At 38.8% G+C, this 25,716-nt stretch overlaps 3 protein-coding genes across 4 annotated transcripts; 1 reads left to right on the top strand and 2 right to left on the bottom strand.

Annotated features, from left to right (window-relative positions):
- Positions 1-350: 350 nt before the first annotated feature.
- On the bottom strand, positions 351-4,141 carry LOC137179781 (perilipin-2-like). Of its 2 annotated transcripts, none has more exons than XM_067584729.1 (7): positions 4,050-4,141; positions 3,907-3,937; positions 3,374-3,578; positions 2,360-2,442; positions 1,968-2,217; positions 1,714-1,883; positions 351-808 (listed from the first exon to the last, which is right to left on the bottom strand). In XM_067584729.1, the coding sequence occupies exons 2-7, from the start codon at positions 3,925-3,927 to the stop codon at positions 476-478; spliced, it is 1,062 nt and encodes a 353-aa protein (XP_067440830.1). In that variant the 5' UTR covers positions 3,928-3,937; positions 4,050-4,141; the 3' UTR covers positions 351-475. The 2 variants fall into 2 exon arrangements, with proteins under 2 accessions (XP_067440830.1, XP_067440831.1); XM_067584730.1 differs by having other exon boundaries at positions 1,750-1,883.
- A 110-nt stretch (positions 4,142-4,251) lies between these two features.
- Positions 4,252-16,596, top strand: LOC137179779 (WD40 repeat-containing protein SMU1-like). Its single transcript, XM_067584727.1, has 12 exons — positions 4,252-5,746; positions 7,002-7,212; positions 7,296-7,448; positions 7,532-7,648; positions 8,545-8,667; positions 9,244-9,363; positions 9,520-9,636; positions 10,526-10,653; positions 13,057-13,183; positions 14,133-14,294; positions 14,666-14,818; positions 15,082-16,596. Exons 1-12 carry the CDS (start codon positions 5,721-5,723, stop codon positions 15,178-15,180), a joined length of 1,536 nt encoding a protein of 511 aa, XP_067440828.1. The 5' UTR covers positions 4,252-5,720; the 3' UTR covers positions 15,181-16,596.
- Positions 16,597-17,046: 450 nt separating this feature from the next.
- dnaja1 (DnaJ heat shock protein family (Hsp40) member A1) lies at positions 17,047-25,713 on the bottom strand. Its single transcript, XM_067584728.1, has 9 exons — positions 25,608-25,713; positions 22,280-22,431; positions 21,925-22,114; positions 21,165-21,269; positions 20,696-20,923; positions 20,472-20,586; positions 20,018-20,133; positions 19,078-19,178; positions 17,047-18,971 (listed from the first exon to the last, which is right to left on the bottom strand). Exons 2-9 carry the CDS (start codon positions 22,409-22,411, stop codon positions 18,735-18,737), a joined length of 1,224 nt encoding a protein of 407 aa, XP_067440829.1. The 5' UTR covers positions 22,412-22,431; positions 25,608-25,713; the 3' UTR covers positions 17,047-18,734.
- Positions 25,714-25,716: the final 3 nt, after the last annotated feature.

The following is a 25,716-nucleotide window of genomic DNA, read 5'->3' as shown; positions in this document are numbered from 1 at the left end:
TATAAGATAAAATTGATTTGTAGTGGAAAATGTTCATCGCAGCCATAAGCAGTAATGATTCAATAAGGTCCATGCCGGTCACAAAGGTTCTCAAAGTAGCAGGAAGTGGAAAGTTGTTGGCTTGAAACTGGTTTGTGGCAAAGTCCTACTGGTTTATAACACCTCATATGTCTTACTTGTAATTTTATACTATAAATTCAGTATTTTGTTCACACTGGAGTGCTGGACAAATGGTGACTCAATTTTTCCTCACACAACTGAGGTCTGGAGGAGGTGGTGTCATGTTTTGATTCATAAGTCTGAGTCACTTGATATTTTGGTGGTGTAGTTGTAAATAAGACAAGAGGAAGTTAAGTTCATGAATCTTCAAAAAAAAACTTTATTGTACAAAACAATATTGAGTTTGTAAACTTTTCTGATAGCTGTGTTAATTTAGCACACAGACATGTATATCAAATAATTACAGCAGCCTACATCAACGATGCAGACATCCTTTAATGTTACATCCATTTTCAAACACAGACATCTTTGTGGGCCTTCTCATCCGGTAGTTAGGTGGAACCTGTGGGGGGATTTTAACGACGTCCTTGTGAACCGAGGAGGCCTCTGCAGCCTTGAGGCAACTCCTGTCTTCACTGGAGTGGTTTTGTTGTGATGAATGGCAGCCTAAGTTGTACATCTGGGAGATAAAGAAGAACACCTGATGCTGGAGGTACTGGGGGAGTCCCTGGAGGCTCCAGGCCAAGGCCAGCCAGCTGGTTTGAAGGTCCTGAAGAAGACCTGAAGACCTGGACAAAGTCTCCATGACCTGTTAATAAAAGGACAAAAAGTACTAATTCAGTAAAAGTTGGATATATCGAAGACTATTTCTCTTGAGCTCATAATCAACAGGAAAAACAGGTGCTATAAGCCTTTTTTCCCCCCACAGAGGACATTTTGACATGTCACAGTAAGAAAAGCACAGGTGTAAATAATAAAATGAATCATGACTATTGCATTTAGCTGATTCATTGTCAGGTTCCTGGCATTGTGCACGCTGGCTCACTGTCACATTGTCATGGCTCACTGGGACCATTGAATAAAACAGAGCTGTTGTTATGTAATGTTATTAGTAACCTGTGCTTTTCCTGCAAAATGTCAGTTGTGAAAAAGATCTATTTAGTAGTCAGTTAATCATTTGATTCAGAACAAAAGCTGATTTAAATACAAGCATAAAATAAAGACAATTCTAATACTTATATTTTCTTTGCAAAAGTTACATGTTACTTTTTGAACTTGAAGAGAAAAGGAGAACACGTCACATAGGATTATTTCCTATAAATATTAAAGAAAAAAAAAACTTCACAAGTACTGCACCAAAAACATGCGACTGCAAAGATTATATGTGTTAATGATCATGCCAGATTTGGTGAGCAGTTGATTTCAATCTTTTAGTTGTTGTGTGCAACACCAGAAATTCATAGACAGGTGCATCTGATAAAAAACTAACTGTGAAAGACCAAAAAACATTGCACACTGTCGATCATTTATGCAGCTATTTATGTTGTTTCGGTCTTTATCTTCCTAAATACAGAGAGTACAAGTGATCAACAGTGCACATGATTTCCTGGACACAATGATTAAATGACTCCACTATGAAGTCAGTATCATTTTGAATAATTTGATGATCTGTTAGAACCACACATGCTAACAGTCTGCTTTAGACACACCCACCACTCTCTCTCTTGTGAAACTGTACTGACAGCACACCTCAACAGACTGCATCTTGGCTCCAGCCTTGTGATAGGTTCTTCTGCACAGCTTGGCAGTGAATGTCACCAGTCGCACTGGGTAACTTCTCCTGAGTGTAGCTGCCTCAAAACCCTCCAAGCGGGCTTCTTCCTCTATAAAACCACCAAGAAGGTATTTTGAGGGACAGACGGTGGCTAGTGTACATATTGAATGTGACACCGGTAGCATCTAATTACCTTTTTCTTCCTCTGTAGGAGGAAGCACTCGGTCCATCAGAGCCTCAGATATGTTCAGAGCGGTGTCCAGTCCCACACTGACCACACTGATGGCTCGCTCCACTACTGCATGGTTAGCCTGCTCATCAACCTGCTGCATCCTCTCGATAACCCAGGCGACAGTGTGCTGTACACACTCCATAGTTCCATTAGCTACAATGTTCACCACATCTCGGATCTCAAGCATCTTGTTCTTGGCACCGACAACAATCTTAGTGAAACAGACAAAACGAAGAGAACACAAAGAGGGATCTGGCTTCTTTTACACTTCCAAAGAATCTGTGTAATTTGTATTTTTTGTGCAATTTGTGTGAATTCAATATCGAAGGATTAAAAGGACAGGAAAATGTTACCTGCTCTGTGGGTGTGTGAAGCACTGGGAATGTAGTCTCAAACCAGTCAAGACTTTTACATGCAACATCATTTGCAATGGAAACTATGGAAATATTACAGACAGTGAATCAATACAACAACAACTGGCAGCTGCAGCCCCTGTCTTCATTTAGTTAATATGTTGACTCATTATGCATCATCTGTATCTTTTGTTGTCTGAAAAGCATAAAAAGTTATTATTAACACTTGATTTTAATTGGATATAAATTATTCATATGGATACTCATGAGTTTATGTATGAAACATATTTTTTAGCTGCATGACCTTACACGGATTAAGTGATCATCACTTATTAGTGATGGGGTTGTGTAACCTTTTGAAATAGGTTCAAGTTATATAATTTACAGTTTTTAGTTGATACATTATTGATCTTAAATTTAAAAACAAATATTAAAACATTTTTTCACTGCTCCATCCTGAGTTTTTTCTGTTATGGATCACAGATTTTGGAAAGCTGTGATACAGCCCCAACAAACATTTTATGAACATTACAGTCAAAACAATTAATCAATTAATTGACTTTGTCATCTGATGAAATTCATGTTCAACATTCATGATAATCAAGTAATTCTTAAAGGAAAAACTCCAAATATTTGCTGATTCAAGCCTCTCAAATGTGAGAATTTCCTGCTCTTCTCTCTTTTATATGAATGTAAGTTTAATTTCTTTGGGTTTTGAACTGATTGTTGGATAATACAAACAATTTTATGACATCACTTTGGGCACTAGGAACTTGTGATGAGAGTTTTTCCACTATTTTCTGACACTTTATTGACTAAATTAATTTTAAAAAATTGATAATCAAATTGTTAGTTGCAGTGATGATGCAAACTTACTGGCAATATCTTTTTTCCCCTTTGCCTCACATCCACATCAGAACAGATTGGCATGTACGGATGAATATAAACAGGGAATATAATAAATGACAATAAAGCCTAAAAAGTCACACAGAAAATGGTTCCAACAACACTCACTTTGAGGCTCCAGTTTAACAATGACAGGTGACATCCTATCCGATGCCACTGTGCCTAAAGCTGTCACACTGTTCTCCAGCACCTCACACACAGACCTCAGGCTGGGGTGGCTGCATTTAGTGTCAATGTACAAGACTGACAGCTTGGCACAAGCGGAGCGAACCATGGGCAGCTTGGCCAGTCTGGCAGCTGCACTGGGGACCTTCTGTACGAAACCAGCAGAGACAAAACCTCAGTTCAGATCCAGCTTTTTGACTTCCATCTCCCCACCTAGTGCACAATTATTCTTTACAGTGTAATTCTAGTTATAACCAACCAAAACACCCAAAGGTCCTGGAGTGAAATATCAATATGGGAGTCCTTAGTGTTAAGAAAATACTTTTTATTTTTACGTTTGGGAACTTATCTAACAAAATATGACTACAAAATTCAAACACAAAAGAGATTTTAAGCAACTCTCTGTGTAAAAATAAAAATGTAAAACATTCAGCTGTTGATGCAGCATGAGGTTAATCTGACTCCATTGTACTCACCTGGTTGTTGTTCGTCGGCATATTTCGTGCACTTTGATGGAGGGGGAAACAGAGATAGGCCTTCATAAGTAGCACGTTCGAAATGTAAACTAAATGTAAGTTTATTGGCCTAAAAAGGAGATTGAAGAAAATACAACACTCACCCTGCAGAATGCTGCTTCTTACGAAAACTGTGGTTCACATGGCGTGCTCAGTCAATTAGCGTTCACCTGTTCTCCTCAACGGTAAATGCTAGGTTGGATCAGGCGCAAGGACGAACTCTCGCGAGAGAAACAGTGAGCCAAAAAATCAAATACTTTTAAATCTAAATTTCGTATAATTATTATGGGAATCAGTTGGGAAGATGTCGAGTCCCACAAAACATATAGGTTTTAGGAGGTGTTTTGCTCTCTCTGTGATGATTGTCACAAATTTTAGGAACAATTCCTCCCAGCTGACATTAGGCTACTCCCCACCAAATTGCACCTGATTTCTGTAGCACACAGAGGATTTACTGACCGCAGAGCGGGCCCGGTGTTTTGTTGAGAAGTGATGCACAATGAATGCTGATTATCACTCCAGAGAAATTAAGAAATGCAGGTAGAGATTCATGGAACAGGACCAAATAGTCTTCCTATAGGGGCATTGGCACTATACCGGTCTGTGAACAGAACTGTGAACCTCTGCAGATATAAACATGAGGAGGAAGAGGAAGAGGAAGCTCCGTTTGCTCTCAGTGACCAGCAGTTTGGATATAAAGTACAATATCTCATATTCCAGATGTTCCTTGTGGAGATTAATACAAAGTATCATATATCAAACCGATACATCTTCACACCTGAGTTGCTGAATCATAAACAAGATTGCTATATTTTGTCATTAGAGACCTTGTTTAAATTTCACTCCCTGGTGTGGGTGTGACTTTTCTTATGTATGGCAATTTATTGTGTTAAAATGTGGTATCATGCAGGTGAAAGTTAAAAATAAACCTAATTTACAGTATAGGCCTGCTCACATAATGCCTCCTCATATGTAGGCAGTAACTATTAATCCAAGTATCTATTTTTGTATGTGTAATTTGCCTCCACACTGGTTTGACAACAACGCCTTTGCAAGGTTGTTTTTCTAATGCAGGATTAATGCCACATGATGTCATGAAACCTCTGTTACGGATTCAGGGGGCAGCTGTTGTAGGCCTACAAGCAGGCACGCAGATGAAATACTCTTACTGAAGTGGCAAACAATTTATCTGTATGCTAAATACTCACAAACCACTACAGCATCATCCCCGCAATGTGTAATGAAATGAAAAGACAAGTAGTGGTTCTTAAGAAAATGATGCTCAAGGCAAATAAGGCACAGACGCACTCAGATCTGTATCTGCATAATGATGACTGGTACTGAGGTGATTTTCCGTTAGAGGACGTTGGGAGCAGTGGTTTTGGCTCCTGTACGATGGTTCCTAAAGGCGAGCACGCTCTGAGCCACGAGGGCTGTCCGTGGTGCTGATGCTGCTGTTGTCGTGGCTGAATGCCGCTGCAGCATCTCGCCGCGCAGCCGCGTCTGCTCTGCTGCACACAACGTGCCCAGAAAATGTTTCTATGTATCGGCATGCGTCAGGGAGGAGGAGGAGGTGTAGCTCCAAGAGTTTGTGTGGCGGCGGCAGTCTTAAGGTTTGGGACTGCTGGCCGACGCAAAAATACGAGACACAAGAGAAGCACGTGTAGTGGGTGGTCCTCAGCACACGGATTTCACGTGGCTCTAGCGAGCGCAGAGCCCGAGCCGAGCCGCCACACAGCCAGTCCGGTGCCGCAACAGCAGTGGAAAACATCAGCATGGCTGTGGAGATGGAGCCCGCGGAGTAAGTGCGCTTTTTTGAAGTTTTCAGTGATAATTAATAATGATAACAACATCTGTGTTATGATTTTAAAGAAAAACATTAGTTTTTCTCAAATGCTGGAAAGATGTGTGGGTTTTTTAATGGATAGGAAACTGTAGATCACACCTTAAGTATCTCCTGTGATGCATCACTGACATTCCTTAGGGAAATTATAATTTTGCTGCGATGTTATCTAAAAGTTCCTCCTATCATGAGTGTTTAATTTAAAGAAATGGACAAATAACTCTAAATGACGCCGTTATTTATCATCTATTATCTGCGCAGTCTGTGCGCCCATGTGGCGTTTGTTTAATCGGTTGTAGAAGCTACCATCCAATCACAGATACGCTTTTATTATTTACTGTATATCCTGCATATTGTGGCCAGTCTGCTGTACACATGGCCAGTCTTGCCTGTGAGGCTGCTTTTTGAGCCATTTTAACCTCATGTGCTGATTGATTATGCTGAGAGAGAGGAGGGTCCGGGTTGTTTTGCAGTCTCTACACAATGTCTGCTTCATGTGCCTGTTGATCTAATACCATCTCCGCCCCTGGCCAGCACGTGAGTGTGCTTTTGTATTGGTTGATTCCTTAGTCTTCCTGTGGGGACACATGTGGGTGGGTTTTCTTATGGTGGGGGTTAAAAGGGAGTGAGTTTAAGCATAAAAAGTGCTTTTGAGCATCAGTGGGTGATGTTAATCCAGTCATCAGGTAATGTCACTGATCCATGCACAAGAGTGTGCATGAAAGCCCCTAAAGCATAGTCCTGCAGGGTGATGCTGGCAGAGTGGCTGCATGTGATTAAGTTGTGAAAATACCCAGCAGTTGGCTATGGGTGCGACAAAAGTCCACATGAAACTGGATTCCTGCCATGATCCTTTCTTTTGATGGTTGTGCCAGAGAATCTATGACCACATCAGGAACAGCATCTGAAAATAAAACAGTTTTTTAACAGTGATCGCTCAGAATGACCAGAGCGTGACAGAAGGTATTAGTACTGACTTTGCCCTCTACATGCAAAAACACCCCGTACCAATAAAATGCCACAAAGAAATTGGTTGGTGTTGCTTGAATATTACAAAATTACCCAATTACCTGAACTCTCATAAAACAATGCCAGTGTTTACCTGAGTTCACACTGCACTTATTAACACTTCAGATATTATTCTACACAGTCTTTGTAGATATGATTATCAGTCAACGTGTGGTTGTAACATTTACCCTTTTTGTCCCTGTAGCGTGATCCGCCTGATAATGCAGTACCTGAAGGAGAACAACCTCTACCGAACACTGACCACGTTACAGGAGGAAACCACTGTCTCACTCAACACAGTGGAAAGTATCGACAGTTTCATTGCAGACATCAAAAATGGCCATTGGGACTCCGTCCTGCTGGCGATCGAGTCCCTCAAGTTGCCCGACAACACGCTTATTGACCTTTACGAGCAGGTGATTTTCACATTTCTCAGCTGATGGTCTTCGCTTGAATGTTTACATTAGCAGCTTCTGATGAACAGCGACCTCTCCAACAGGTTGTGATGGAGCTCATTGAAATGAGGGAGGTGGGAGCAGCACGTTCACTCCTCAGACAAACTGACCCAATGATCATGCTGAAGCAGACCCAGCCAGAGAGGTACATCCACTTGGACAACCTGCTAACGTGCTCCTACTTTGACCCGCGTGAGGTGAGACAATAATAGTGTGTACATTCAAACAACTCCATGTGTGCTTTATAAACCTTTATAACACCCTTTCACCCCCGCTGCAGGCATACCCGAAAGGCAGCAGCAAGGAGAAGCGGCGCAGGGCAATAGCCGAGGCGCTGGTGAGGGAGGTCAGTGTGGTGCCCCCTTCTCGCCTCATGGGGCTCTTGGAACAAGTTGGCGTGAGTAGGCTGATCAATATCTTCATCCGTATGAAAGTGTCTTATCTGCTCCTGCCATGTTAGAGGTTTTTAAAGTGCTGGTGACTGGTGGACTGCATTGTATAGATATAAGTCCAAAACCATTAATGTTATTATGTTTTTAATATTTAATGATTTGTTATAGGGTCTTTGTGTATGATAAAGTGAAAGATGCTAAATGTCTTGTGCAGATGATGGCCCCCTGTGTATTTTATACCCTCAGTTATATTCTGAAGATTGAGTCTAGCTTGCATTAAATATTTTAAGACTAAGCTTGTGACTGTTACATCACAGTAACAGAAGTGATTTCAAAAGAAAGTCCTAAAGAAAATCACACTTATGCCATATATATATATAGAGAGAGAGAGTACATTTTCCCCAGGGGAACGTTCTTGGTGATGACTAATTCCATGCAGTATAATACCACTAAAAAGTATTAATTATATACTAATGTTGTAGTAAGAAATTATTGTACTTGAGGAAAAGATAAAGCTGCCATTTAAAAGGGAGACTTTGAATCATTACTGCCAGTGTCAAATTAGAAAACTAATCAAAAAACAGGTATATTTGCTATGATTCATTATATATTATAATTATAATTCTTAATTATAATGAATTATAATTCATTGCTTTATTTGTTTCGGGAGTCGTTACACAAGTGCAGCAACGCTATTCACAATTTGTTTTTACTATTTTCCAACTGCAAATAGCTCCTCCATTTCCATTGTTCATTGCCTAGCAGGACAACAACACTTAAAAATATCCATTTAAAGATGCTGCTAAAGTTGGCATTTCTTAGCATTCTTAAACTTGATGGAGTAAAACAACCACAACTGCTTTATGTTTTCAGTTGATTGTTCCTCATTTCTCTTCCACAGTCAATGAGAATACAGCAGTTTGCGGGTCATCTCTCCCCTGACAAGGCCATCGACACATGTGGCAACAAGGAGAGACATGTCGAGAAAGAGAGCTTTCCCACGCAGCTGTACCGTCACATTAAGGTAGCCGACCACAGGTTCTTATTAACATAGAATTACAGATTATATACTACACTCTACATAACAGTGTTCAGGACTGTTTGCTTACTTTCACAGTTTGTTTTTGTAATTGTGAGAGTTGAAAAATTACGTTTCTGTAGTTGTAAAAAAGTGGATTCACAGTAAAAAATAACCTTTTTATTAATGATTCGTTTCCAAATATACTGTAGTTTATATCTCCCTGCTCGTTAGCTCCACAATACATTTGGCAAACACATACATGCACACACAACTAATTGGTTTACTCACCTGAAGGCACTTGTCTTAGTCTCTGGCTGTGCTCTCATCTCCCGCATCCAGATGGAGCTGCCTGAGTTGCTTGTCCTTGCTTTTCTCTGCCCAAGGTTAATGTGAGCCTACACAACAGTAAACAGCAGCATAGTGGAGAACTTCATGCCTCCTTTGGGTCACCCGATATTAACTTGTTTTTTATATCTCAGTACCTCTGGATCACGGGCTGCAATCCGTACAGGCAAGCATGTGTTCTGGAGGGTGAAGGAGTGTTAATGAGTGGTTCCTTTATGTCATTTCAATCTGCAGTTTGGACGACGGTCACATGTTGAATGTGCCCGTTTCTCTCCTGATGGCAAGTATTTAATCACTGGATCAGTGGATGGGTTCATTGGAGTCTGGAACTTCAATACCGGTAAAATTAGTAAGGTAAATACCATGACATGTGATGACATCGCAAATATATAAGTGCAGCTCATTAAGAAATGGAGACGTCTTAATGATCTTTTTTTATTTGGTGTATTTCACTGATTTTCTGCTCTCTCTCTCTCTATCTGTCTCCCTGCGTATTCATGGATGGATTAGGATTTAAAGTATCAGGCTCAAGATAGTTTCATGATGATGGATGATGCTGTTCTGTGTATGTGCTTCAGTCAGGACACAGATCTACTGGCCACTGGAGCTCAGAATGGAAAGATAAAGGTTGGACCATCTTTTAATTTCATAATAATGTTTGTTAGTTATCTTTTGTATATTTGTCTACTCGTGCAACCAACTGTTGTGTCCTGCTTTGATTGACTACTGTTATTACTAAACCTGCAACAATTAGTTGATTAATGGAATAATTCACAATAGACATAAAAACAAGACTTGTAATGATTTCACCTCAATATTTATAATATTGTGATGGACATTTTCTGTTGATTTATACAGACTAATTGATAGTGACAATAATCATTAGCTGCAGCCCCCCACCTTCTGCTGCTGCTCTACAAAAGTATAATTCAACCCATGTTAATTGCCTCCATTAGGAACAAACTCATGCACATCATACACAATGCCTTCAAAATTATTTGCCATTCCCACCCCCAACCTCTCAGACCTCAACCGCACAGCCATCACACGTAGAGCAGGCAACATAGCACATGACCCCAGGCCCCCCCTCTACCCATTCTTCACACTGTTTCCATCTGGTCGCAGAGCACATCCCTGGCCTGGAGATGGGCACGTTATAGCAGAAGTTGTGTCCCCTCTACCACATTACTGCTAAACAAAATAACTGTAACTTGTGTATATATGCTATCTATGTGTGTATAAATGTGGATTAATCCTTTTATAGATGTCTTTCATGTTATGTTGTGGATGTGTACTGTATCTATGTATCTATGCGAGGCTCTGTACAGACTGTGATAACACATTTCCTTGAAGGACAATAAAGAATCTATCTAGTTATTACTGAATGTAAATGATGCCACAACAATGTCAAAACATTGAAAAAATGTTATCAGTTGAGTTAATAGTGAGCATTATTCAACTAGTAGTCTCATAAGCTTTTCTCTCCCTAAAATGTGTGTGTGTGGTCCTGTGCAAGGTGTGGAAGATCCAGAGTGGTTTGTGCTTGCGCAGGTTTGAGCATGCTCACAACAAAGGCGTGACCTGTCTGAGCTTCTCCAAGGACAACAACCAAATCCTCAGTGCCTCCTTCGACCAGACCATCAGGTGGGATGTAACGTCATCACACTTTCACAGTTAACACACTGCAGACTGCAGCTCTTGTTAGCCAGAGGATCTGCATGTGTATTTATTTTGTGAGACTTGTGGCTCTGTGTAATATTATTGAAAATATTTTGAAATTTGCATGAATGACAGATTGACAGGCTAATAATTAAGAGTACTCATATAAGCTAAAACTGACGTTCAGATGTGTACACATATATTCTATGGTGAGGACTTAGAGAACCTCTATCAACTGCTGGGTATTTTCACAACGTAATCTATTAACTGTACAGTACACAGAGAGATGAATGAATGACTTCAACGATGAGTAAGTCACTATATATATATATATATATATGTATATATATGTGTATATATATATATATATATATATATATATATATATATATATATATATATATATATATATATATATATATATATATATATATATATATATACATAATTGTATCATATAAAAAGTTATATATATTAAGTACATGAATTAAAATTAGATGAAAACCTATTACAGTAAAGCCATAAATAACTGAATTTATAAATAAATTTATAAATATATTATTAAAGGAGAAACAAAAAACATGATGGGAATCTTCTTCAATTTCTTGAGTTTTGTTGTGGCAAAACTTTGCTCGTTCACTGTGGGAGGAAGTAAGATCTCTCACTGACCCCAGACATGATTCACAGAAGTTTCAAAGGTGCACACATGGGCGTGAATTCAGCTGGGAGGTCTTTGTACAACCCACATTGGATTTGCAAAATGTTGCCACCAGTGGTGGGTCCTTTACTTAAGTAAAAGTACCAAGACAACAATGTAAAAATACTGCATTACAAGTAAAAGTCCTGCATGAAAAATCCTGCTTGAGTAAAAGTACATAAGTATTAGCAGCAAAATGTACTTAAAGTATTGCAGTAAAAGTAGTGGTTTGGTCCCTCTGACTGATATATTATTATATATGACATCATTAGATTATTAATACTGAAGCATTAGTGTGTAAGCAGCAGGTTGCTGTTGTAGCTGCTGGAGGTGGAGCTAGTTTGAACTACTTTATATACAGTTAGCTAGTTTAGTCCAGTGGTTCCCAAACTAAGGGTCAGGCCCTACCAAGGGGTCATCAGATAAATCTGAGGGGTTGTGAGATGATTAATGGGAGAGGAAAGAAGAAAAAACAAAGTTCTGATAAACAAATCTGTTTTCAGTTTTTGGACTTTTTCTCTAATCTTTGATTTCTGGTGAAAAAATGGATAATTTCAACATTTATTGAAATGAAACCATGTGAGAAGTTTAGAGGGAAAAATCACTATTTGGTGGAGCTGTCAAAAGTCAAAAAGGTTGGAAACCACTGGTTTAATCTTTAACAATGTGTTGTATTTTAAAAGCTTGTTATATTATCAATTGTGTCAAAAAAGTAACTAAAACTCTCAAATAAATGTAGTGGAGTAGAAAGTACAATGTTTCACTCTGAAATGTAGTGGAGTGGAAGTATAAAGTAACATCAAATGGAAATACTCAAGTAAAGTACAAGTACTTCAAAATTGTACTTAAGTGCAGTACTTGAGTAAATGCACTCAGTTACTTTCCACCACTGGTTGCCACAACAACATGGAAAAATACAATACAATACATTGATTTTCCTGTGTGGGACCATTAAAGGATTCAATTCTGATGCTTATTTAGCCGGCAATCAATATTTTCTCTTTCTTCATTGTCAAATGAAACATGAGTTAATTGAAAGAGAACGTAACTGCTTTTTAAACCTTTAGAAAGCTTCATAATTCCAGATGCAGACAACACACATTAGCAGTCAAAGCCTGATATCACATGTTGCTCACACACATAGTGCACCTGAGTGTAAATATGCAATACCGAGGGTGAGGAAGTCTTTCTTTCATTTGCTCTGACACACACACTCAACTCACACTGAATCCCCATCATAGTTGAGGAGTCGAATATCTATTTCTGACTCCGGGGGGTTGTGGGCTGCGTCTCTCTGCTGTGTTGGAAGCACATGTGCTGTGTGGGTGTAGCTGAGACACCATGTGTTCAGGCACAAAGCTGCAACGTGTTCTTCTGCTTGCTATTCCATGAGCTGGGAGTCTGAATTGTTTACATGCACTAACTCATCCTCCCAGAGACAGAGTCAATCAGTGAGCATTAGGCATTTTGTCATGGTTTAGCTAATCTGCACCCAGTCACACAGGAGCTAAAAATAACACAGCTCTGCGGCTCAGCAACACGTTTTTGTCTGCTCTCAGGAAAAAATCCCTTCTTCTGTTAAAAAAACCCCCTTGGTTTTATAAATGAGTCAGAGCTGCTGTTTTATTTCATTTTAGTATTTTTTTTAGCAGCTTTTATGTCAGTAAATTCTCCAACTGTGTCATTTTCAGGATCCATGAACTGAGGTCAGGCAAGACACTAAAGGAGTTAAATGGCCATTCATCGTTTGTAAATGATGCGTCTTTCACTCAAGATGGATTTCACATCATTAGTGCTTCATCTGATGGCACTGTGAAGGTATAATAACCAGATGAAATATGTTGACAAATTATATGACTATAATTTATGTCTGTGCTGCATCAGTCATATTATGTAGCTGTAATATACTGACTTGTCTTTCAGTATTTGGCAAGTCTGCACATTTCAGTGCATCAATAAAAAAAACTTACTGGGTACAAGAGAAGGAAACGAGAGGTCAGAGATTGAGGGGGTTACAACTTTGTGTTAAAGAGGGACTTTTAAATGAATTACACCGTAAGTAGTATTTTTTAAAATTACTGAGAATCTATTCAATAACTACAGAGTACAATAATAATATTTAATATAATACATAAACAAGAAAGGAGAAAACTGATTAAGAGTGCCAATACTGTAATGGAATTAGTTATGGTATCCTTTATTTTCATATACTGACATAAATCCCACAATACTGGGATTTGGGAAATTACATTGTAAAAACTGTATAAACTATATATATATAAAGTAGTGTACATTATTATTGCTTGGGGACAAAACATTAGGCTAAGCCCGGGAAGAAGGGTGCACCTCTCTAGCTTATGATGAAAGAAAGGGAACAGAAAGGTAGTTTTGGGATCCAATGTAAGATTTATCTGACAATTATAACTGATGTTTGAGAAGAACCTAGACAAGCTTTTATATTCTGTCTGTTTGGCTCTTTTTCATGACATGCTGTATAGGATAAGCCTATTGGTCCCCTGTCTATATCCTGTAATTATTTAATATGTACAGGGTAATTAATAAAGTTTTTACAGTGTAATCGTTTTATAGATCCCCCTTAACACCCTATAATACCCCTTATTCCCTGTGCTTCTTCCCTTGTACCTGCCAGTAGGTACCTTGCAAGTATTTCAATGGTACCTTGCATGTACAAAGTATTTACAGTTGGATTTGCATGCTGTAATCTAAAGCGTATTTATTAAAATATTATTCTATGTGCACATTTTAGATTTGGAACACCAAGAATTGTGAATGCATCCACACTTTCAAATCTCTGTCCCGGACATCAGAGGTCCCCGTCAACAATGTGATTCCTCTACCACAAAGTCCAGAGCACTTTGTGGTCTGTAACCACTCCAACATGGTGGTCGTCATGAACATGCACGGTCAAGTGAGAGATCTCTGACTTGTAATCCATTCATAATCAATATTCAAATCTAGGTTCTGGTTCTCTGATATAAAGATTGATTTTATTGACAATCCCATTATTCTGCCATATTCTTTGTTAAAGGACGAGTTAAACATTTCTTTCTGTTAGATGAAAAGATCAATACTGCACTCATGTCTAAGAATGGTATTGATCTTCTCATCTAACTCTCAGCATGAAAACAAATAAGTGTATGTCTCAAAGCATCTTCAAACTTGCATTATTTATGACACAATCTTTTCCTTTATGTTGTAGGTATTGGTATTTTGGTTATGCTTGCACCCACACTATACCAGAACATCTTTGTAGAAGCTTAATACTATCTTTCTCCTCAGACTGTGAAGACCTTCAGCTCGGATAGAAAGGAAGGAACAGACTTTGTGTGTTGCACCCTTTCGCCCCGCGGGGAGTGGATTTACTGTGTGGGAGAAGACTTAGTGCTCTACTGCTTCAACTATACGGCAGGAAGGCTGGAGAAAACGCTGACCGTAAGCTCAGCTGCTAATATTCACTCATCAAAGTCTGCAAGAGGAGGCGGTTTATCCACACTCATGTGAAATGTGATTTATTAAAAACTGCGCTGCCAATAGTTTTCATCTAGTTATTTTGGTCTCACTTGATATTCAGTGACTCACTGTGCATGAAATGTCACTGCTGTTGTGTAGCAATCCTAGAGAAGACTAATAAGGAAACAGCATGGGTGATGGGTAATGGAGATTGTGTGCTGATCTGTGTTCCTCTGCACCCACAGGTTCACGAGAAAGATGTAATCGGCATCGCCCACCACCCACATATGAATCTGATCGCCACATACAGCGAGGATGGCCTCCTAAGGCTGTGGAAACCTTAGACTGTCGCCTACATCGAAATATGGAGGACCTAGAGAGCCTTACACATAGTTATAAAGCATTTTGTTAACTCCTATTTAAAAAAGATGAGCTAACACTTTACAAATGGAAACAGTTCTCTCTCCTCACTTCAAGGTCCCTTTAGTAGCTGTTCTGTAGCTTTTGATCATATTACAAGACCTTCATCAGCAGATGGAGTTGGCCCAGTTGTCATTAAAATTGTAGCTGTTCAAATTTCAATTTTTCCCCAGAAAGTACAGTTGAGGAATTGGTTGGTGGGGATCAGCTTAGGGGTTTGTAGGTCACAAAACAAAGTGTTGAACACATTGGAACGTGACTTCATGAAGGCGTTAGATGAAAAGTCAGGGGATCACCAAAGTTAATACACTTCATTTCAACAGAACCATGAATTTCTGTACCAAATTTCATGAAAGTTAATTGCACTTAAATCCTAATTATTTCAAAGTATCAAGTTCTGGTGATAACAAAATGAGAACATCTGTTTGTGGGTTAGAGGGATTTTGCCACATTGTAGGAAAGGCTGCAAAATAACAGAGTTGTCAAATTAAAAAGTTAATAGGGGACTGTAAATTAAAGTGGAAACTGGTATAACAATAAAAAGAAAAAAAAATATTGTTAAACCAATTTACAAACATTCCTTTCTTTTATAATCTGCGTTATTGATTGATTGATTTGTAAGGTCTTTGCTTTATAAGCTTTTGCAACACTATCTAGGTCCTCCATACTGTCCACACACTTCCTCATGGATCCAACTTCAGCAGTGCAGTTTGAATCCCCCATTTTCATCTCTTCTGTCTTTAGACATGAAAATGCATGATGGTGAACTGTCGTGAAAATATTTATAATAATAAAAAAATTTAAAAAATGCCTCTTGTTTGGGCATAAACAAACAATATCAGGTATATGATTTGTCAGCTTTGGTTTATAATGATACTTTTGTAACTTTGATTCAATTACACAGATGTAATGATGTGTTTTGTCCTGTTCCCTGCATGCTACCTCAGTACACTGTCTAAATGTACAATAATTTTAGTACTTCTTAAATATGCATGATGTCTACAGATAAACCTCAATGGAGCTCCAGTGACACATTCTGTATCCTGTATGTTTCTATAATTAATGTATTTAACGTTGTCACATTACTGTCATGTTGTTGCATTGACTGTAACCAGTGTATCTGTGCATCAGTGGGACATGTTCGCCAGCAAGAAACAGAGCTACTGACTTGACCGGTAATTATTATTTGTACTATCTGACACTATCGTCTTTCTGTGATATCAACCCTCTGTCATTGTTGCACAATAACGATTAGTCATTACACTCTATTTTGTATATGATGTTGTATATAACACTGCCAGCCACTGTCAAGATGATTATCAATAAAATTCAAAAACTTTTACAGTCGCCAGTGTTTATGTGCCACTTTAAAAATAACTTTCACTTGTTATTTAAATGACAAAGTTATAATTTGGTTGTAGTTCCAAAAAAAAAAACAGATTTAGAGACATATGAAATCAATTTGGAAATGAATTAAAAAAAAATGTATTAAGCAAATCAATAATATCTTGTAATAAAATAAAATGTAGATTGATTATGCAGTGCAGACTGTTAAAATAAGAGTTAATAAGAGACAAAAATAATAGTTACTCTAAAAATGTACAGAAGCATTGTTGCAGTTTGAAGGTTTTTTGGTTTCACTTTAAAACCGTCATCAGGAGAAAGTAAAACTGAAAGCTTCACACTGCAATAATGCATGAAGTAATCCCACTCATGTTTTAAATACATGAGTGGGATGGTGGATCTCCTGGTTACAAAAGTAAACATCGCTCACACACAGTAAGACGACATTTCAGAGAGACCATCAAACTATTTAATTAGAAAATGTGAGCATAAACAGTAGATGATTGGTCCTAAGATGCGCACATCAATTAAGAGATTGACAACACTTGACAAATATTATCTTTTAAGGATGAACCTTGAAATGAATTCACCTGACATCATGATTACTCATAAACTTGCATCTGCTTCAACAACAATTGTGAAACAAGTTAAGGAGCTCCCATTCTGGTGAGCATAGTTTACAATATCCAAGGCAAAAAAAAACTGAACAAACTGAAAAAAAAATTGCATCATCAAGTAGCTTCAAAACAGGCAGACACTTTAATGAGGTATCAGGTGTGCCTCCACAACCCCCCACCGACCCCTTTGGCATTTACAGTTAGCGCTAGATACATGACGAAAGACACACTTAATAGCTTGTGGGACAACAAGTTTAACTTGCTATGTTGATTAAAATTTGTCATTTAAATTCCAAATGTAGGTCCTTAGATAGACCAGGGAAATATTTCCTCATGTTTTTAAAATCTCCAACAGTGAACAACCAGTGACAAAGCAAACATTAGCCAATCTTTTTTTATCTCTCGCATAAAGAGGGAAATCATTTGCCATCAAGGCAGCAGGGGCCTATTATAAGAAGCGAGTTGTCTGGATAACTTTCTGCTGAGTAAAACCCAGACAAATTTGTTCTGAGTTTAAAGTCAATTAAGTTATCCATATAATCCTCTTCTTGATCTGTTAATCTTTTTTAAAGAAGAGTGGCTTCTTACTCATGTTTGAGCATTTGTTTCCAATACCTACCCTGCAGACATTCTGTATTTGACTATCAAAATGGGTTGCATGTATCCAGACAAGGTTTCCAAAACAATTATTTGACATCACCACAGAAAACTGATGGCAGCTCAGAAGTTAAAATGTTAAAACTAAACTCAAATATTTAAAATCAAACTTTAAAAAAAATTAGTTTGAACAATTACTTTACAATTTTGTGGCTTGAACCTAAATAGTCCTACCTGCCTGAATCACTATTACCTTCACTCACAACTCACACCTTCTTGTCACATTTTCAAGATTGTTTAGAAAATAGCCCTTGAAAGGGTAAAACAGCATAAATGTTTTAACTCAAGTCTCAATGCACATCTCCACCACCACCTGAAGATTGGGTCTTCACACATTATGGATTCAACAAGTCATTAACAAGTGATTTACAACAACTGTTGATTTAGTAACACTATAAAAAAAGGTTATTTTAATATTAATATTGGCATCAGTTTTAGTGTAACTGCGTAAAAAGCAGGGAGTCCTTGTTTAGACAAAGAAGTTTGTCTTTCTTCTGATGCTTCTGTGACACCAGCCCTCGTCTTTAATCACAGTGTGATTGGAAGAAAAAAAAGAAAAAGAAAAGAAAATAAATAGGTCCCAGAGATGACGAGGAGTCCCACTCACCTGGATCCAAGTTTACTCCTGGAACTTTAAGATACTCTACTCCATCCAAAGATTATTACATGGTGCTAAAAACAATCAGGAGGGCGTTGGGACACAGTTTTACAATTCAGCTTGAAAGAAAACTTCAACAAGTAAACAGTAACGATTTTAAGAAAAGTAATAAAATAAAAAGTGCGCAAATTTCCAAAAAAAGGTGCTTTGTTTTAAAAGATGAGGGTTTGGACTTATGGAATAAGAACAGACCAGCTGTGATTTAAGACGTCTGGCACTGAACGCCTCCAGTGCTGGCGTAGTCATCTTCATCCATGTAGTAGTGGTGGTGATGGTGGTGTCTTTTTCTGTTGTCAAGGTCACAGTCCTCCAGGTCGGCGTAGATGTAGAGGTCGTCGTCCATACTCTCTGGCTGCTCTGCATCCATCTTCTCTGGGAGGTAGCGCTCCAGCTCCTTAAGCTTGTGCTTTGGGAGGAAGTTGGCTTGTGGGAACACCACCTAATGGTAACAACCATTAACAATTTAATTACAACAAGACTATAGCAGTGCAGCACTATGTCTAGTCAGTAAAATATTTTCATGTACATGTTTAAAGATGCCTTACAGAAAACTGAATGATCAGGCGTCCTTTCTCAAATGGTCTACGATGCATTGGCATCCCTTCATTCAAGACGCACTTTGTGTCTCCAGGCTTGATCAGTTCCCCTGTAGAGAAAAAAACTCTAGAGTTAAGGTTGCATCTTGGGCTTTGGGAAAGGGATCGTCATTTTTCACCATTTTATGATATTGTACAGAGCAAACAACTAATCGAGAAAATAACTGACAGATTACTTGATCATGAAAATAATCATTAGTTGCAGCCCTAGTTCTCTGACAATCTGGCCAAGTCCTAATGTATGTGTACGTACAAGTAAGTTTTAAGTTGAGTATTGTTTTGACAAAACACCCTCCACTAATTGTTAAGTACAGCCTTATAAAAAAAGGGTAAATTATATTGTATTGTATTTTATCTGGTACAGAATTCAGTCTATCACAAATAGAGTACAATACATGTAAATACTTTTTCACAGATTTCGTAAAGGATGCATTGCATATTGCCTGGCCTTGTCTGTGGCACCAGTCTTATGCATAAGTTTACAAATACAGTGGTTAAATACATTATGGCTGATTAATAAAATGCCATTAATGTTAGCAGTGTAATTCTCCCAAATGTTAGTGTATAAATATTAGTGAGGCAAGCATGTCTATACACTGGAATGTACAAATATGTACACTGGCAAAAGCAAGAAACCCCCCAGAAAACACAACATCAGGTCAGGACTCTGCAAATATATTTTGTGTGAAATGGTAAAAGATGCATTTGTAGTTTAATAGTAGATATTTGTTATCTTCCAAGAGAGGGAAAACTTGCTCTTAATGACACATTATAAATAATATCAAAACGAGAACACTCAAAAGAACACTGTCAGGCATTAAGTCTGATTGCTAATAAATATTAAACAAATACATGGGGAGCTGTGTGGTTAAGCAAATATTTGAGTGACCTGGATGCGAAGTGACGAGGAGAGTTCTGTTATCCAGTGTCTGAACGGGCTTCTGGAAACCACACAAAGCTTCAACCAGCTGCAACTCCATCGACATGACCAGGTCCTCTCCTCTCCTGAAGGCAACAGCAAAAAACGACTTCAAAATAAAGATCATTTTACTGGGCTGACTGGAGGATTTAATATAATGTAGGGTAGTGTGTTGATAAAATAAAAAAGGGTGAAATATCAAATGGGACTTTGAGTAATGATTCAGATTCTTACTGACCTCTACTGACCAGAACTGGTACTTCTACTTCGGCTCATTAAGCATTTCTGTATTTAATAACATGCAATATATCCCCAATAAATACTGCATATACTACGTACACATATTACACTAATATCAACAGAAGGGAATCATACATTCACTACATGAGTCACAAAAGACCCTTAATAACAGAGAACATGTTACCTGGTGAAAAGTGGATGTTCTCGCTGGTCCAGGACAATGATGATGTCACCTGGTTCAAGTCCTGGCTCCTGATCTCCCTCTCCATGGAAAACTATCTTCTGACCATCTTTCATTCCTGTGGCAGTTAAGTGACGAGGTGATGTATGTGCAATATTTGTTTGCTTTTTTGTTTGATCTTCAAGCAATCACAGAAGCATTTAGATAAGCTTTCCCTCCACTCTCACCCTTATCAATGTGGACCTCCAAGATCTTCTTCTGTCGCAGGATCTTCCGGCCTCCACATGCTTTGCAGCGGTCCTTCTGGCTGATTCTCTGTCCTTGGCCCTGACAGCTGTGGCACACTGTGGACACTTGCTGGACCATACCCGGCGCTAGTTGGCGCACGTGAACCTGCATGCCGGTGCCATGGCAAGACATGCACATCTGTGCAGCTCCTTTCCGACTCCCACGACCTGTCAAGAAAATAAAATGTCAGTTCAGAATACATAAACTTAAAAGAACTGGTAAGCAAAAACTGGGTCACATTTACAAGAGTGATGCATTTTGTTAAAGGACAAAGAGCCTTTTAATGACCTGCTTGGATTTGCTTGTGCTGAAAAGCCTGCTTGGATTACCAAACGAATCCGGTGACAAACTCTAACAACAGCATGTAAAAGTGATAAAAAGCATGTGGCTGTACAGCTAAAGACGTACCTTCACATCTCTCACAAATTGTATTCTTCTGGACAGAAAGTTTTCTTGTGGCTCCATTATAAAGATCGTCCAGTGTCACTGAAATCTGATGAACAATATTCTTCCCTGGAGGAATAAAACATTGCAATGTAAGACAAATCACAGATTTCAACAATACTATATCTAGGAGTGAGGTTGTCAGTCGGTAAGATTCTATCAATACTGATTACTAGTTTCTTGATACCTTAAAATCCATTTCCTTCCATAAATGATATAGAACATGTTTATATAAACAAACCTAAACTTGCAATTGAAAATATTTTGCTACTTAAACATCCAACCACTCCACAATGAATGTGAATAAAGAATGAAGACAGATATGGGCTCTGGGTGGGGAGCAGTGTGTGTTTACTTTTTTTTTGAGGATCAGAACAGTTTAAGCAACCAAAGTGTAAGGAAAAAAAATCAAATGTGGTATACATACAGGTAAGACCTATTCTCTCTAAAATTAGTCAATATATATACTGTTATTTCTTATAAACACACTGCAGGTAGAATGAGGAGAAGATTCATTAGATCATGAGAAATTCTTGTTTTGTTGCATCTAAAAAGAACAGCTAGGAGAAAATGAAAGGCCTCAGTCAGAGATGTTGTAATATGATCAATAGATCAATAGAAGGCCCTGGCTCAAGATATGTAATCAGCAAAGATGCATTTTTGATCTCCAAACTGTCAAACCAATCATTTCAGCAAAGTGATTATTTCTCTAATATTTACGTACCTCTTCTCTCTCTGTGCATCCGACTACCTCCTCCGAAAAACAAGTCAAAGATGTCCATGGGTGACGCAAAGCTCCCACCACCACCACCACCAGTTCCTCCTTCCTTTATAGCTTTTTCACCTCCACGGTCATACAGCTCTCTCTTCTGGGCATCTGACAGCACCTCGTATGCCTGTGAGATCTGCTTGAACTACAAAGAAACAAAAATACATACTTCTTTAAGGAAGGTATATGACACAAATTAGCCTATTTCAATGTTATGAGGAAATTTCCATTGCAAATCTACCATTTCTAAGTGAGGAAAATTAACCTGCCACTGTTAATGCTGTTTAATGAGTGAATAGCAGGTTCTTACCTTCTCTCCTTCTGTAGGATTTTTGTCAGGGTGATATTTCAAGGCTAGTTTGCGATAGGCCCTTTTCAGTTCATCAGGAGTGGCATTAGGCTTCACACCCAATATGTCATAGAAGCCCGTTTCCTTGACCATGTTTGCTTTGGAATGATAACCTAACAAAAGTAAAAGAAAAACACGATTAGTATCTCAATATTAAATTCCACTGAAGTTCTACAACACTTCTAAAAACTACTTCACCAATGAATATCCTTTCAGAATAACCCTGCCTATAAATATTTAATCTCTGAACAAAGGATGAAACAACATGGTAAGAATGTGAATATGTTGCAATATGAAAAAACAATCTGTAATTTGTTATTATGGCAAAAGGAAAGTGAATAATAAATACAAAACCAAAGCATATCATCATGTGGCCGAACTCCAAACTGCTGTGTGAGAGTGTTGCTGGTTGTGGAAAAGTTAGGCATGGGGCCTCGTTTCAGCTCAAAACCATGTAAGATATGAATATGATCTTTCCCTTAGTAAAGGAAATAAGAATAGAGAGGTCTTTCAAATATATAAAACACCACCACTAACTACAATCTAATAGTTTATCACCAATATATAATTGATTAATCAACTAATTGTTGCAGCTCTAAAGTATAGCTATGCAAACACTTACAGAAAACCAATCTACCTTACTATCCACACTACATTATAGAGATATACTCATGCTGCCACTACCCTTAAAGCATGGGATGCCAATTACCACAGTGTCATTCGATTCATTACTCAAGACAGCTATTGCACTCATCACTGTGATATAAAGTACCAGTCAAAAGTCTGGACGCACCTACTCAAGGGGTTTTCTTTATGCCATAATGTGCCATGTAGGTTCAAAGATCACTGATGTGCAAATGAGAGATTATGGTGTGTTACGTTAATATAACATGTAATGTCCATGGGGGACATGCATCCATCTTCACTGTTTAACTCTAAGTTGTTTTGTCCGCACCAAGTTACCAGATGGTCAATCTCCCACCTGTAGGCAGGCTCATCCCCACCAGAGATGAGCCTAATGAGGGCTGTGTCATCCACAAACTCCAGGAGCTTGACTGACTGGTGACTGGAGGCGCAGCTGTTTGTATACAGGGAGAAGAGTAAAGGGGAATGGATGCAGCCTTGAGGGGAGCCGGTGCTGATGGTCAGGGACTAAGAGACATGTTTCCTCAGCTTAATGTGCTGATTCCTGTCAGACAGCAAATCTGTGATCCACCAGCAGGTAGAGTCGGGCACGTGCAGCTGGGAGAGCTTGTCATGCAGCACGGCTGGGATGACGGTATTGAAAGCAGAGCTTAAGTCCACAAAGAGGATCCTGTGTGTCCAGATGTTGGAGGATGAAATGGAGGGCCATGTTTACAGCATCTTCCACAGACCTGTTAGCTCTGTAGGCGAACTGCAGGGGGTCTAGGAGTGGGTCTGGGATGGATTTGAGGTGGGACAGTACAAGGCGCTCAAAAGACTTCATTACCACAGAGGTCATGGCAATGGCGTGGTAGTCGTTGAGACCTGTGGCCCTTAGATTTTTTGGGACAGGGATGATGGTGGAGGTCTTGAAGCAGGCTGGTATGTGGCATGTCTTCAGGGAGGTGTTAAAAGTCTCAGTGAACACCAGAGACAACTGGTCAGCACTGTGCTTCAGGGTTCTAGGGTGAGGCAGAGTCTGGTCTGGCTGCTGGGGTAGGGGTTGGGGGGTGCTCAGAGGTGGGCAGTTGTGGGAAGGCCTGGGCCCTTTCTGAGATGGGGGAGGTGGGGAAGGTGATCTGGGGTTGACGAATGGAGTCACTGAGAACGGGGTTGGGACTGTCCCATTATGATCTTATCCTCACCAAGTTAACTGCTGAGATGTTAGTTGAGTTCAGAGCTGATGACACCATGACACCAGATCACAGAGCAGGTTGGCTTGAAAAGTTCCTCATACAAACTCTGAACTGGGGAAGACTGGTTTCTGGTACTATGCACCTTACTACTGGAATGAACTGCAACACAGCTTAAAGACACTTGTTGCTCCAAGGGACTTTGCAGTTTAACTAGCTGTTATTTTCCAGAATGTTTGTGATTGTTTCAAGTAGTGTCTATTATGATCCTGTGTGTATGTGACCTGTTCTCAAGCCTCTCTTGCAAAACAGATCTTGACCTCAAAGAGATTTCTTGAATAAAACAAGCTTAATAATGATAAAATAACATGTGTCGTGTAATAAGCAAAAAAGCATTGAACAAACCAAAATATGTTTCATATTTTAGATTCCTCAAAATAGCCATTGTTTGCCTTGATGACAGTTTTGCACACTATTGACATTCCTCCAACCAGCTTCATGAAATAATCACCTGGAATGGTTTTTAATTAGCAGGTGTGCCTGAATTTCTTTCCATCTTAATGCAATCAGCTACCTCATCAAGCTGGTTGAGAGAATGTCAAGAATGTGTGAAGCTGTTGTCAGAGAAAAAGGTGGCAACGAATACAAATGAAGAATCTAAAATTTAAAATATATTTTGACCTGTCACAAATCACAGGTCATCACTGACATCTAGAGTTGAGAAACCAAACTACCTTAGTTTAGTTCAAAGAGAACAACCAGGACGGCAGATCACAGAGTAGTTTAGCTTTAAAAGTTTCCTCATCGTGGGGAAACACAGTGTTCAGTATTATGCACCTGTTAAGTGCAAAACAAATTGAAGATGGGACACTTGAAGATAAGGTAGAGAGCGCAGTTAATCTTACTTCAGGTGTGGTAGTTTATTTACCTACATTGTAAATAAATAACGCAAACTGATAATGATGTTGATTATTTCCTGTGACATGGATGATGATTGTTTGTAATCTTATCTATATTTTCACCCTGATCAATATTTTGACCATAGGTCTGAGATAAAGTGAAATGATTAAATAGCAGATAAAGGAAATAAACAAACAAACAAACAAAAAACATACAAAGAGGTTAATTTATACTTTCACGCGTCATGCTTGTTTTAGTTACATTAGTTAGTGAATTTCCCCAAATCAAAGCTATCAACCACGAACCGTATGACCACCGCAGATTAAATTTTTTGGCTGACATGAGTTTTAATCAATGTTTATACCTGAGCAACTAGCTGTTACTATATGCTCCTGATGAAAACAACAACATGGTTTCATCTTTCAGGCCCTACGTACGTTAGCCACTTAGCCATGGCTAATGCTAACAGGCTAGGCTACCACCGGCTATCTATATTTCTGACGTAAAGCCAACAATTTCACTGTGACACTGGTATAAACAAGATACGTAAAGTTGAATTAATATGTTCTAACCTGTATAAAGACAGTAATTTCAATCCTCAGAAGTCGAGTCAGACTTGAGCTCCCGGTTCTTCCAGAATCTTCGTACTAAGGGCGAACATGTGACTCAGTGACGTCAATT

The sequence above is a fragment of the Thunnus thynnus genome, chromosome 3, assembly GCF_963924715.1.
Source record: "Thunnus thynnus chromosome 3, fThuThy2.1, whole genome shotgun sequence".
Lineage (NCBI taxonomy): Eukaryota > Metazoa > Chordata > Actinopteri > Scombriformes > Scombridae > Thunnus > Thunnus thynnus.
This window is presented reverse-complemented; position numbering and strand designations above follow the sequence as displayed.

Bases quoted from the DNA above. Each gene is read 5' to 3' on its own strand.
- LOC137179781 (XM_067584729.1), bottom strand. From the start codon at position 3,927: ATGCCGACGAACAACAACCAG. The intron at 2,443-3,373 runs GTGAGTGTTGTT...ATATTTCCATAG, and splicing joins TGTTAAACTGGAGCCTCAAA to TTTCCATTGCAAATGATGTT. The intron at 809-1,713 runs GTGGGTGTGTCT...TTTTATTAACAG, and splicing joins GTTTCACAAGAGAGAGAGTG to GTCATGGAGACTTTGTCCAG.
- LOC137179779 (XM_067584727.1), top strand. From the start codon at position 5,721: ATGGCTGTGGAGATGGAGCCCGCGGA. The intron at 5,747-7,001 runs GTAAGTGCGCTT...TTGTCCCTGTAG, and splicing joins GTGGAGATGGAGCCCGCGGA to CGTGATCCGCCTGATAATGC. The intron at 9,637-10,525 runs GTTGGACCATCT...GTCCTGTGCAAG, and splicing joins CTCAGAATGGAAAGATAAAG to GTGTGGAAGATCCAGAGTGG.
- dnaja1 (XM_067584728.1), bottom strand. From the start codon at position 22,411: ATGGTCAAGGAAACGGGCTTCTATGACATATTGGGTGTGAAGCCTAAT. The intron at 20,587-20,695 runs GTGAGAGTGGAG...TAACTGCCACAG, and splicing joins GGAGGTCCACATTGATAAGG to GAATGAAAGATGGTCAGAAG. The intron at 18,972-19,077 runs GTAAGGCATCTT...TGTTACCATTAG, and splicing joins GCCTGATCATTCAGTTTTCT to GTGGTGTTCCCACAAGCCAA.